Source organism: Aquila chrysaetos, chromosome 8, assembly GCF_900496995.4.
Source record: "Aquila chrysaetos chrysaetos chromosome 8, bAquChr1.4, whole genome shotgun sequence".
Lineage (NCBI taxonomy): Eukaryota > Metazoa > Chordata > Aves > Accipitriformes > Accipitridae > Aquila > Aquila chrysaetos.
The window spans coordinates 5,239,849-5,253,321 of NC_044011.1; the positions used below are offsets into that span (position 1 = coordinate 5,239,849).

The 13,473-nt window shown below is 55.6% G+C and overlaps 1 protein-coding gene across 1 annotated transcript; it reads right to left on the reverse strand.

Moving 5' to 3' along the window:
• Window positions 1-9,335: 9,335 nt before the first annotated feature.
• LOC115345079 (zinc finger protein 696-like) lies at window positions 9,336-13,247 on the reverse strand. Its single transcript, XM_030023315.2, has 5 exons — window positions 13,212-13,247; window positions 12,864-12,941; window positions 12,223-12,297; window positions 11,483-11,713; window positions 9,336-11,366 (listed from the first exon to the last, which is right to left on the reverse strand). Exons 2-5 carry the CDS (start codon window positions 12,895-12,897, stop codon window positions 9,997-9,999), a joined length of 1,710 nt encoding a protein of 569 aa, XP_029879175.1. The 5' UTR covers window positions 12,898-12,941; window positions 13,212-13,247; the 3' UTR covers window positions 9,336-9,996.
• Between the last annotated feature and the right edge of the window lie 226 nt (window positions 13,248-13,473).

Consider the following 13,473-nt stretch of genomic DNA (forward strand, 5'->3'; position numbering starts at 1 on the left):
AAATATTAAATCAGTAGAGATCAAATTCCCCCTTCTTCATTTCTATTTCAGCTTTGCAATTACCACACCGCAGAAAACGGGCTCGTTCCCTCTACATGTTGCTCCAAGGAGCATCCCTGTGCCAAGTCTCTTCCCATCTGCTCCCGCTCCATGGGAAGAGCCCATCCCGCATCCGAGCCCAGTGAGGAGGTGCAGCAGGACGGAGCAGCAGCTGGTGGGATACTGGGGACAGCCCCTCGGAGAAGGGGTCCAACCAAGCAGTTGCCAAGGAGATGATGCTCTCCCATCCCACTCTCACGCCTGACCTTTCGGCTTCAAATGATTTCCTGCCTGGCTATATGAATAAGCAAAGGCATTTAGTACATCTGTAAGTGTCATTAGCAGGGTAATTTGCACACACTGTAGTTGTAACTATCATTAAGAGGGTGATTTGCAAAGACCAACAATAAGTCAATTAAAGTTGATGTGACATTAAAACCAGTGCCTGTCCGCAGAGGGGAGCTGACAGGCAGGTCAGACCCCTCGATGGTGGCTACCTCCTGCTTCTTCCAATCTGCCCATAAAGTCCAGATTAAACAGAAGGATTTAGGTGGTGTCCAGCTACCCAAGCTGGCAACTGCTCCAGTAATTAGTCAGCGCTAGACAAAAGCATGTGGTGGGGCCCCGAGCGCTCCAGGGGAGTGTTGGCAGAGGGATAAAGGACCCAGCAGCATCCCATTTCCATCGACTTACCGAGAGCAGCTTGGCTGGGGGGATCTGGTGGACCATGCATAGGCAGAAGCCCACGGCGCACTGCCAGAGCACATCCACACCAGCGTTTGCCCCAGCTGCACTTTAAGGGAGGATTTATCTCATCCTGGAAAAAGCTGGATTCAGCTGAGAGTGAAGCCAGCTTTTGCAGGCTGACAACACATTTGGGTGCAGATCCAGGCAAATCCAGGCTGATGGAAGGTGCCACGTGGCACTGTAACACGGTGCTCACACCCCTTCAAGACCCTTCCCTGAGCTGTGATCTCGGCCCCTCTGCAGACTCATGCCTCTGTATCCCACTCCCACGGAGGGTTTTCCCCTAGTTACAAGTGCTGGATTCTCATTTTTGCTGGAAAGCTGAGCTCCCCATCACCCCGGAGGAGAGGCTGCTGCCCTCCAGCCCCACCAGCCTCCCTGCCCCTCCATGTGCTCTGCGGCAGTGCAGGTTTCCACGCTTTTCTTTCTTTCCACGGTTTCCTTGCCAAAGGGCAGACACAGCATTAAGACATCACGGGAGGCCTCAGAAGGCTGGGCTGGAGCCAGGCTCCCGCATTAAACACAAACCTTGTCAATGAATAACCTAGGAGGTACGAAAGGCTCCACAGCCCAGCTGTCAGGCACATGCATCTCTTTTGCATTTGACTTCACCCAAAGGAAAAGCCAAAATTCACTGCAAACACCGTGAAGGTTTTACACATGCCCGAGATGGGCCCATCCTGGGCACCTAAAGATGTCCCCCTGGGGAGGCATCCTGCCCTCGCAGATATTATCACACCGACAGACACACTGCCAAGGGAAACATCTCTGGATGCTTGTACTAAGCCATAATCATGCTGGAATCACTTTATTGTTCTTTGAACAGCCTCGGACAGAAGCAAAGAATAAATCCCAATTATTAAACCCCTTAATCACTTCTTGTCACCAAGCCCAGAGAGAAGGGATGAGGTTGTAAGCACCATCAGGGATGGAGCCAGACAAGAAACCCTGCTATGGGGCTGAGCAAGGGTGAAGATGAGCAACCAGCGATGGTCACCTCTGCCCTGGACATTTGTCCACCACCTGGGTGACCACACTGAGCCTTGGAGGCTTTCAGGGGCTTTTTGGTCCCCAGCTCACTTGAGCTTTTCATCCTAGTGCCTCCCTCCACCACGAGTATCCTGGGGACAATAGTGCTCCTCTCCTGAGCAGGGAAGTTACAAGGATAAGTGCGCTGAAGACTGTGCGATGGTGAGACACATTACCATGGTAACAGGAGTACCACGTACCTGAGACAGACCTGGAGGAGAAGGCTGCGATAAAAAGAGCAGAGAAGTGCAGAAGAACAGGAAACTTGTTCTAACACTTGCCAGCTAGGAGCAGGCACCATGCGGTCACCCAGGCTGATGAGTGAGGACACTCAAGAAGAGATAAAGCAGATGAGATGAGAGAGGCAGATCAGCTCTGCTAGAAGCCTCCTCCCTGCTCAGGAGAGACAGAGGGACACGGGACCACCTGCAGCACCCAAGTGTGACTTCACTGGGTGGGAAACTGGCAAGAAAGCCAACAAGTTGACCAACACTTGAGGAGACCATGTCCCCAAGGTCATCTACTGCAGAGCACATTAAACTAGCCTGGGCACCACGTCCAGGGCAGGGAAGAAGAATAAGGGAACGGTGCAGTGAAGGAAGGATGGTTTGAGATCTATGGGTACCCTGGAGGGTCTGGGGAAGATAAGGCTCGTCCCTGGCATGGGGACAACTGCAGACACATCCTATGGCTCTGAAGTCTCCTATTCCCCACCTTACTCCTCATTCCTCCTGCCACAGATGCACAGGCACATCCCATGTTCGATCATCAAGACCAAACTTCTCAGCACCACAGGCCACTTCATCTCCCCCAGTTCCCCAATAACTCATGTGGGAATGAAGCATCTCTCAAACCATCCGGTCTCTGCAGGAAAATGCACCTATTCCTTAAGAGGTTTGCTCACATGGTTAATCACCCTGCCTGCTTGAAGCACGAGCCTCGTTTCTCATCCAATTCCCTCCCAGCCCCCACTTCCCTCTTGTACCCTTATTCCACTGGATGTTTTGCTCTTCCAGAGATGCTCACACTGGAATAAAGCCACCTCCCAATCTTACTTTTGAGGAGCTGAATAGCACAAACTCTTTTTTCCCCTATCAGACACTTTCTTCTGTTCACCCACCACTTTTAAAAAAAAAAAAAGCATAAAAGGATCTATCCTGCATCCCCACCCACCCCCAAAGGGTGATGCTTAATAAGTTGCTTTTATTCTCTTCACCTGCACAAAAATTGCTCACACAGGTGTTTCAGGGCTTGCAAAAGGGACATTTTTATCATTTAGTCATTGAAGGTTTTCAAATCCCTTAATTATAAGCAATTCATAGTGGTTTGAAGAAGCTGAACAGCATCGGCAACTTCTGTAACAATCGACACAAAAGCATATTCCAAGTGTCTCTTTTATGTGGTTTTGCCCATAATCATGGCAGAGAGATAAAGTTCTGTAATTTATTTCCACTAATATAGTCAGGCAGCAATTGATGTTTTTTATGAGGGTGAATATGTCTGTGGGATGTACTAATGTTTATAGGCTGGTAAATTTGATTTATATGGAATAGTCAGCATTGCTATTGGTAAAGGCCCAGTGTTTCTAGGAGAGCTAATAAGATTTGCATTGATGAGATTAATATCAATTAAGTGCTCCCAGGTTTGCAGAGCGCAGCTGACTCATGATTTCCACCTGCTCTAGCCCCAGCAGGTGAAGGGGCTGTTTGCTTTGCAGGTAGCGAGAAGGCGTTTCACCCCAAAATGCACAAACCTCAAGGGATTTGGTTGCTCTTGCTGGTCCCAGCCCCAGAAATAACAGGTCTGCTCATACAGGAGGAGGTGTTGCCTCCGCTCAGCTCTCGCTCCCCTCGTTTAAGGTGATTTAATTTAACGGAAAGGACACAGCATGGACATGCATGCCACGGTGTAGGGCAGGAGCATCTTCTGGATGTGTCTGCTCGTCCTTCCGTGTACAGAGACCCTGCCGAGCCAGGGGGAAGATGCAGAAGGGACTTTATGGCTCCAGCAGCACTGCCTATGCTCCCGAACGGTCTGATCGTGGTGGTATTTCAGTGCCCTCTTGTGCCCAAGCACAGAGGGTTTATGGAGGGGCTGAGCCGGGAGAGAAGCTGATGCGAAGGTCTCCTCGGTGGTTTGGAGAAGAGGGGAGAAGGTTTTCAGCTGGGATCACCCCCCTTAGCATGATCCTGACCTAATGCCTGAAAGCCATGAAGAAATAAAACCACATAAAAATTACGCGTAATGCTTTTATATACCAGGTACCTTGGATTGCAAGGGGGGGTCGTACATAGCCACAAAGGCAAGGGGGACTTGGGGTGACTCCCTGTGAAGATGGCACGGCTGGGCAGCCCATCGCTGCAGGCGAGGTGTGGGAAGAAGCGATGGGGCTGGAAATGATGCCGGGGATCTGCCAGGAGACCCGGCTCACCTGCTAACGTGGGTGCAGCTTCCCAGCATGGTGTATCCAGGATTTTTGGCATTAACAGGCTGTCTTAAGCCGATTCTTCCGCTGCTCCCTTCCCCCTCAAAGCATCTTGGCTCAGCTGGAAAACATGGGATTTGTTCCAGCTCTGTCCCATGGTACCAAATGCCACATGAGTCATCCACCCTCCAAGCCTTTGCCAATTGACCCATGAGGATGGAGGGGACCGAGAGGGGTTGTCCCCAGCCTCCAGGGCAACACGACCCATCCCGAGCCCATCACGCAGCCTTTTAGCAGCGGATGGAGTTTGACAGGCTCCAGAGTCAGCCTGAAAGCTTACAGCCGCCAAATGAGAACAGTACGGTGAGATGACAAACTCAATCTCATTACAGCTCAGAGAAGGTTAAACAGAAGCCGTCTTCCCAGCATCGCTTTAACTCCTCCTGACAGGGAAACCTTCCCTGCACAGGTAAATAATTGAAAACCTGAGTTATCTGGCTGATAACTCAAAGCTTAATCGTGTGCCTTATGTGAGGTGTCAGGCAGAGCTGTGTCACAGGTTGGACCCAGATGGAGCTGGGATAGACTGGGGTAGGCGTGGGCTTGCAAAGGCTCCTGGTTGGATGAAGATTTTGCAGCAGCCAGCCTGAGGATGACATGAAAAGCAGGTAATTTCCTTCCAAAATGAGAAACACATCTGCTCAGGTGAAGGGAGTGATGTCCTCTGAGCTTGGCATCTGCTTGCCCCAGGACCAGCATCCACACCACTGGGAGACTTCCACCAGCAATCAGCTCAAGCTGTGGAGCCCTGAGATGTTGAGGGGCACCACGAAGCCAGTGCTCCTACAACTGGGAGGGGAAATCGTCCCTAGCGATGTCATCCTGCCAGGAAGGGAAAACCAGGGGCTGTCCACGGATTCATGGGCTGAGGCTGCAGCTGCCCTGGAAACAACAGGGGGATGGATGGCTGAGAGGCAGAGCGGATTCACGTCCAACCCATCTGCAAGACACAACGTGGTCACAGGTGGAGGCTGGTGATGGGATGAAACACTGCAGGGTTGTATCTGGTGGTGGCGCGGTCCCACGTGTGGTGGGAATGAGCTTGATAGATTGAGCTCTCTGTTGTGAAATGTCCCTACTACCCAAGCTTCTGCATCAGTCATGAACCAAAGGCATCTCCATGCCACTATCTCCAATAACTTGTTGCTTTAATGCTCTCCTGGGCTCTTGGTAGCCACTGGTACCTGGGAAGGAGTTTTAACACATGGAGAGCACATCCACAGCTTCCACGAGACCAACTACTTCAATCCCCCCCCAAAATAAAACCTAACAATGGTGGAATCTGCAAAATCCAGATTTTGGTTGGTGGTTCTCTAGTGGTACCCCTCAGTCCTTTCTCTGGACCGCAGCTTTTTTTGGAGATCTCTGCAGCCATTTTGGCATGGGGGCTTTGTGCCTTTCCTTGACACAGTCAAGGCTGCTCATCAAACAACACTGGTCCCAATATTGGTCCCTGCTGCCTTCCTCTGCTACCCATGACTGTCTGTCTGGGAAATTTTTCCATCTCCCAGGAGTGTTACTGTGATAAGCTAAATATCTCCCTTCCATCCCCAAAGTATGAATTGGCCACCAGCATGGATTTGCAATTTATATGTTAATTGTATCTGCCTCCAGGGACTGTGCTGACCTCCAGAAAGGAAGGTTTAATTGAAAAATATGCAAAGGATGCTCCTGACTTTTCATCCGGAGAGGAATTTTCCCCTGGTCCATGCAGATGGCTGAGAACAAGCAGCCTTTCCAGAGAGGCACTGAGCCTCACCGACACTGATGAACAGGGTCTCACTAATCAGGCTTCAGCCTGTGCCATGTAAGAGGAGAAGGCAGGGTAATCATGTTTGCTCTTAGCTGACAAAAAGAAGGTCCTTTAATCAGCATCCTCTGGGCTTTGACCCCCATGCTAATGATCTGGCACCTGGTGGGATGCTGGAAAAGTTCAAAATTTTAAGAGGAATTCCAGCAAAGTAGTCGTTGGGGTCTCCACACCTCTGAAAATGTCACAAGAGGAGATTAAAAACAGCACCCAAGTAAGTGGAGAAGATGGTGTGGTGCCTAGCATTCCTGGGAGCCCCAGGCTTTCTGCATTAGGGGAAAAAGTAAAGCAAGATTTTTCCCAAGCGCCTGCTGATCCCCAGAGATGGACTGAAACAGAGAGGTACTGCTAAAGCTGCCACAGCTCTCAGGCAACATAAACGATTGCAAAGATGCACCCACTAGGGACTGGAAACACCCGTGGAAATGTTCCTGCACAGTCTGGCTCTGCTTTCCCACTGGGAAACTGGTGCTGTGATTTACTGGGAACCTCTGCCCCGTGCAGGGAAGTCTGCCAGCAGCAGCAGGACCAGGCAGGTTGGGATGGTGCATTTCCCACTGCAACAGGGGTGGGAAAACTGGGGAGAAGGGAAAAGAAGCAACTTGCTGAAGGTCATTCAGCAAACCAGGGACAGGAGGAGGACCCGGTGTCCTGGCTGCTGGCCCATGCTTGTCCCCAAGCTCTCGGGATTTCCGTGCGCTCACAGTAAGATGACAGGAATGAAAACGGAGCCGGAAAAGCAATAAAGCCCTAATCCTCACAATCCTTGCCTTCTTTCCCCGAAAGCCCATCACTTCTGCAAGGGCCCTGCGGCATCGCAGCAGGACGCCTTGTACCTACCAACTGCATTGCAGAGCACACACGCAGGCAAATTAAATTGCTGTTGTTCTGGCATTACTTCATCTTAAGCCTTTTGTTTATCTACCTTATTTCCAGAAGTTTATTTGGGTTTAGGAGCATCTCTTACATTTCAGCAAAAGAAAAAAACCCCAAGAGGTGAGGATTCTCTGGTTTAGATTTCTTTCCTGTCTATGAGTAGGAAAAGCATCTCTGCACCCTGGAGAATGGTTTTCCTATGGGAAAGGGAACCGGAGCCCAGCACAGCCCATTCCAAAACAAAACAGGAAAATCATCTCAGTGATTGCACGAATCAACAGCAGAGCCATGTGTCCCCTACACCCACCATTGCTGCCGGCCCACTGAGCTGAGAAGCCACCAGGAATGAGACTGGGACAAAGTCCCGCTGAGGACTTACGCCCTGTAAGAGGGAAAGGGCTGAAAGGAGCCTTTCCTGACCCATTAATATGTAGGAATTCTGCTGAGGGGAAGGTCTTCACTGGCAATCTCGATGCAAAGAGGCTTCACCATCATCTTCAGATGGGTTTTGCCTGTGCCTGGTGCCTGGGACACTGTGGTGAAGTCACTGGAGGGGAAAGATACCACTTTTACTGCCCATCCTGGTGCCTTCACCGAACGGACGGGGACTACACAGTACCCGCATTGCCCCCCAAATCCTAGAAACCTCCCCAAAACCACTGGCAAACTTGCTGGGATGAGAGACAGCAACTAAACCTGCAGCAAGTTTATGATGGCAGCCCAGAGATCGACTCACCAGGCGAATAACTCCCAGGCACGGAGAGCGGTCCCCGAGCATCGCTCGCTGCCCTGTGCCACCTCTGAGAAACTCCCACGCTGGAGCAGTATTTCAACCTTTCGTGGGATTTCATTAAGGGTTATTAGCGGCTCTGTAATCGCCACTTAAGCAGGGTTTCGTGTTCTGCTTAATAAAGTGTCAGTGCTTCTGAAGGGAAGATACGTGTTTTAATGATGGTTTAAGGCTGCGGTGGAAGCGTGCAGGCAGGGAGGGAGAGACGGACAATCTGGAAACCCAGATGAGGGCAGTCCCCAGCACCAACTGCCCCCAAACCTCATTTCATCCCCATTTTATCCAGACATGGGGGTCCACAACCAGGATCGAGTCAAACAACAGGGATGCAGGAGATGTAATTTAACAGGAAAATTTGCTTTTTTGGTGCTTTACTCCATCTAGTGCCGACAGAGCGAGGCTCAAAGGGGACACGGGTGTCGGTGGAATCCTTGGGAGCCCTTTTGGGAACCTGCCCCCGGGGAAGCCACCTTGTCCCATAGACCTTCTCCCCCAGAACTGTGTGGCTCCCCGCTCCCCGAGGGGAGCAACCCTGGCTTGTCCCAGCCTCTGGGGAGGAATGACCCTGCTCCCAGCCTCACAGGATGAAAAAAAACCAAACCAAAATAAGCCCAGACGCACCAGTCCAGCTCCACATCCCCAGCATAGCGGATGAGCAGCTACGGTCGGCTAGCTGGCAAGACACAGGGTGGTTTGCAGATGCAGCAAGCTCCTCCAGAGAACCCCCATGCACCCCAGTTCAGAGCCAGCACCCACGTCCTGTCCTGGTTTTGGCTGGGATAGAGTTAATTTTCTTTCTAGTAGCTGGTATAGTGTTATGTTTTGGGTTTAGTATGAGAATAATGTTGATAATGCACTGATGTTTTCAGTTGTTGCTAAGTAGTGTTTACACTCAGTCAAGGATTTTTCAGCTTCTGATGCCCAGCCAGCAAGAAGGCTGGCGGGGCACAAGAAGTCAGGAGGGGACACAGCCAGGACAGCTGACCCAAACTGGCCAAAGGGGTATTCCATACCGTGTGACATCATGCCCAGTATATAAACTGGGGGGAGTTGGCCCAGGGGGTGCAGATCGCTGCTCAGGAACTGACTGTGTGTCGGTCAGTGAGTGGTGAGCAATTGCATTGTGCATTACTTGTTTTGTATATTCCAATCTTTTTATTATTATTGTCATTTTATTATCATTATTATTTATTTCCTTTCTGTCCTGTTAAACTGTTCTTATCTCAACCCATGAGTTTTACTTTTTTCCCGATTCTCTCCCCATCCCGCTGGGTAGGGGGGAAGTGAGTGAGCGGCTGCATGGTGCTTACCTGCTGGCTGGGGTTAAACCACGACACATCCCCATGCGGAGGGATGCCCCAGGTAGCCCTGCCCTTACCCCTGCTCATTGGATCTGATATCCACGAATGCAGCCCCAACCCCACACCAAGGGGCTGTAGGATTTTTAGGCCATCCCGTGATCGGCTGTGGGGTCCCCCACACCACAGCGGGGCTGGGAGCTGTGGGAAGACCCCATCCCCCTTGGGGTGCCCATTTTCACTTGTGACTTCAGCTGAAGATCTGCAAAACTTCTACTTTATTACTCCTAACTGAATGCCAGAAGATAAAAAGTCTCCTTTGCATCCCGTCTGTGGGATGGCATGGGCATCACTTTCCCCATCACAGCACATCCTCCACCGCTTCTTGCTCCCAAAAAATGAACCCAAAACAGCAAGACGCAGGGATGCTCCACAGTCTGGCCCCAGTCCAGTACCCAAGACCTTTGGGGGGGACAGGAGCACCCCACAGCACCACACATTTTCTGCAAGCACCTTGCTGGGAGAAAGGAGGCAGAGCTCCGCTCTCGTCCTGGTCCCTGCCTGGGCAGGCAGACTGGTTGAACTGGGCACAGGCAGGCATCCTGCCACCCCAGGGCTTGCTGGGGCAGGTCACTGGGGGATGGGGCTGAGCACTTGTGTCTTGCCTGGCCAAAAAGCAGTGGTGGCAAAGAGGGAAGGGGGAATGCGTCTGCCTCGTCAAGAGGGTCAGTGGCCGCAAGATTCTGGTGATGGAGATGGAGCAGCAAGGCGGGAGAGGGGAAAAAAGGAGAAAAAAAGGATGCAAAAAGCAAGAGAACGGAGTGGGTCAGCTGCAGCTGAGGGTCTCGGAGCCAGAGCTGGGGGGAAAGGAAAAGAGCGGGGCCGAGCCGAGGCCCAGAGGGGCAGCAAACCTCATCCCACCTCAGGTGGCCTCTACCTGACCAGGTAGGAGCAGAGAAAGCCCCTGGGGCCGAGCGGTGGCACTCAAGGCTGCAAGGGCTGGGGGACTACCCGAGGCAGAGGGGACAGGGACTGTGAGAGGTCCCGGGCCGTGCCCCCCAGCTCCAGGCCGTGCCCCCCGGTCAGGGTGGGGGGCGGCAGGGGGCCGAGGTCCATGGGTGCGCTGGTGGCGGGTGAGGTGTGAACGGCGGCTGAAGCACTTGGCGCAGAGCGGGCAGCAGTAGGGCCGCTCGCCGGTGTGCAGGCGCTGGTGGATGACCAGCTCGGAGCGCTGGGTGAAGGCTTTGCCGCAGCTGGGGCAGGGGAAGGGACGTTGGCCCAGGTGGGCTCGGCGATGCTTGGCCAGGTTGGAGCTGACGCTAAAGCGTCGCCCGCACTCCGGGCAGCCGTAGGGCCGCTCGCCCGTGTGCCGGCGCTGATGGATGGTAAGGTCAGAGCGCTGCAGGAATCGCTTGCCGCAGTCCCCGCACTGGTGCGGCCGCTCGCCCGAGTGGATGCGCCGGTGCTTGCTGAGGGCCGAGCGCTGCGTGAAGCCTTTGCCGCACTCGGCACACAGGTAACACTGGCGGCTCCCGGCCGGCAGAGGGGAAACCACAGCCACTGGGCTGCTTGTCCAGTCCACGGGAACCTCGGCCGGGCGGCCCCGGCGGCTGCCGCGCCGTCTGCAAGCCACACGGGAGCCCTGGGGCCGGACGCCTTTGGTGGTCGCTGGGGTACGCTGGTGCCTGGCCAGCCCCGCGCCGAGGCGGACGCGGCGCCCGTGGGCTGGGCACTCGCAGGGGGTTCTGTGCTGGGGGAGGACGGGGGATGCCGGCCCTGTACACCTCCCAGAAGCCGGGCACTTGCACGGGCTCCCCACAGGCCAGGGCTGGAGGGCCAGCTCTGCCCACGGCAGGAGACATCTGGCAGCCTCCACACCAAGCAGGGGGGTCCGTGGCGAGGCAGAGAGCTCTTCACTGTCCGCGCAACCGTGGAGCATCTCCTCCAGCGCTCCACCAGCTTTTGGGGGGGCATCGCCCTGCCCACTGCAGTCCTCCTTGCACCCAGACCGGGGACCTTGGTCTGGCTCCTCCGACCGAGGTTTCGGGGGGGCTGGGATATCTCTGGCTGTCCTGACGGCTTCCCCACAAGCCGATGTGCTGGGGGGGCCTGTTGAGGGGCTCTCCGGTGCCCCATCAGGGCCTTGCTGGCGTGCCTGGGCTGCGTCCTGCTCCGAGCTCTGGGGGACGCTCCCCGCAGTCACCCCTGAGAAGATGCCCCATGCACCCGATGTCACTGCATTGCCATCCCAAGGACGCATCTCTTCCGTCACCATCTCAGTCCCACTGCCCGCTGGAACAGAGAGAGAGGAACACACTGCTTAGGGGGAAGGAGGATCGAGAGGAAACCCACAGCAGTCTGCTGCCATGCCAGCTGCTCCGGGGCATCTCTGCTCTGCCAGCTCTTACCTCTGCCTCTGGGGCCCTTCACAGCCCTCCGGCACCGCCGGACTCTCCCTTCCTGCTTCTGCTCCTCCATCAGCTCCTGAAGCATCTTCTCCACCTGGCTCCGGCCGATGGTTTGCAGGATGGCCTTCAGCTGCTTCTGGAAATTGGGCAAAGACGGCCCCAGGCACGAGGGGGTTGTTGCCAGATCGTGCGGCAGCTCCGGCTGCCCCTGGGGAGGCTCTAGGTCTGCATCTGCAAAGCATTGGAGGAGATGCTAGGAAAGCGATGCTAACACAGAGCTCCTGCTGCTCCTCAGGTGGGTCACCCCTCCACGGGGCTGTCACCTCCCTGTCCCCAGCCACCGGCAGCTCTGAGACGGCCAGGCTCAGAGCACGCCAGTGACAACAGGACCATGGTACAGGAACAAAACGCCACGTGACAGCAAACAAAGAAAGATTTTTCCTTGCTCATCCCCACCACGAGCGCCAGGAGCTGCAGAGGCAGCTCAGGACAGGGCAGAGGCTGTCATTCCCCAAGCATGGTATAACACATCTCTGCTAGGCAGAACAGAGACAAGTTTTGGCAGAGATTTATTAACTTGCCCCAGCTCTGTATGGGAGCCTGCGGTCTTTAAGACACCCGGGCCTGCTTTGGGCTGTGGAAATGGCAGTGCTGTCCTCTGAAATGCCCATGAGAGGCCGAGAACAGGCACAAAACAGGGATAATAACTGCCATCGCGTCCCTTCTGCCAGCTAACTCACCATGCAGCAAACTTTGGCGCCTGGGGGGCTCAGCCAGGGCAGCTATCTGAGGCCAGCTGATGGCGATCTCTTCAGCTAGCAGAAAACAGAGCAGGGATTAGGAACACGCACAGAAACTACAAAGGTTTCTCCTCCCCAGCTACACACCCGTGAAAGGAAGCAGGACAGCAAAAATAAAACCTCCACAGAAGCCTCCTCCTCTGCTTCAGTGCGAGATCAGCCCCCGCCTCGAGCCAGCAGCAGTCCCCGCAAAACCCCGAGACGATCCCCAGCTAACGGGTACGTTTCTCTGAGCATCTCGTCCTGGCTCCCCAGAGGTGACGCCTACCCGTGACACTGTGGAAGGGACAAATGACACATGCTGAGGCCGGCCCCGGCCGCCGCTCTCCTCGGTAGAAGGGAGCTGGGACAGGGTTGCGGTGGCTGAGCTGACCTGTCCCTGCAGGACGGAGGGTCGCAGTGACAAGGAGGGGGGTTTACACCCCAGCTCAGCCCGAAGTCCCAAGAAGGGATGTCAGGGTCACCGCCACGGTCCGAAAGCGCAGAGGCACAACGGGGCCTTTTGCTCGAGGAGCTCCAGCCGGACAGGCAGGGCTGCGGGGGCCAAAGCCCGGCCGGTGTCACCGCTGCAGGGTCCTTACCCAGGGAGATGACCGACTCGTAGCCGTCCTGCATCGCGCCGCGGGGCTCTCGGTGCCCCGCTCCGGGCCTCCCCGCGCCTGCGAGGGAAGGGATTGCCGTTCACACCGGTGCATCCCGCAGCGGGCTGCTCCACCCTGCCCCGCACCGGGACCTGCCCCACGCTAAGCTCTGCTCCAGCCCGGTCCCAGCCCGGCTCGCCGAGGGCCGAGCTGCCGGCAAGGGACGGGCGGGCCCGGCACCGCGCCGGGAGCCTCCCCGCCCCGAGCGCGGCGCATCACGGCGGCGCCGGGCCAACCGCTCCCGCGCCGGCCCCGCTCGCCCCCGCCGGCCGCTGCCCGCTGCCGCACCTGGCGGCCCCGGCGGGGCGGAGCGGGCCGGGGTGTCCCGGGGTGTCCCGGGGTGTCCCGGGGTGTCCCGCCGTCGCCCCAGGAAGCGCCGGCGGCGCCGGGCGGAGCGGGCTGCCGCGCCGGGCCCGGCCCTGCGGCGACCCCTAGCGGCCGCGCCGCGGAACCGGCGCTGCCCCGGCGGGGCTCCCCCGGGTCCTACCGCCCCCCGCCCCGGGTACGCTCGCTTGCACACGCGTGTGCCAGCCCTTCACCCGCGCCAACA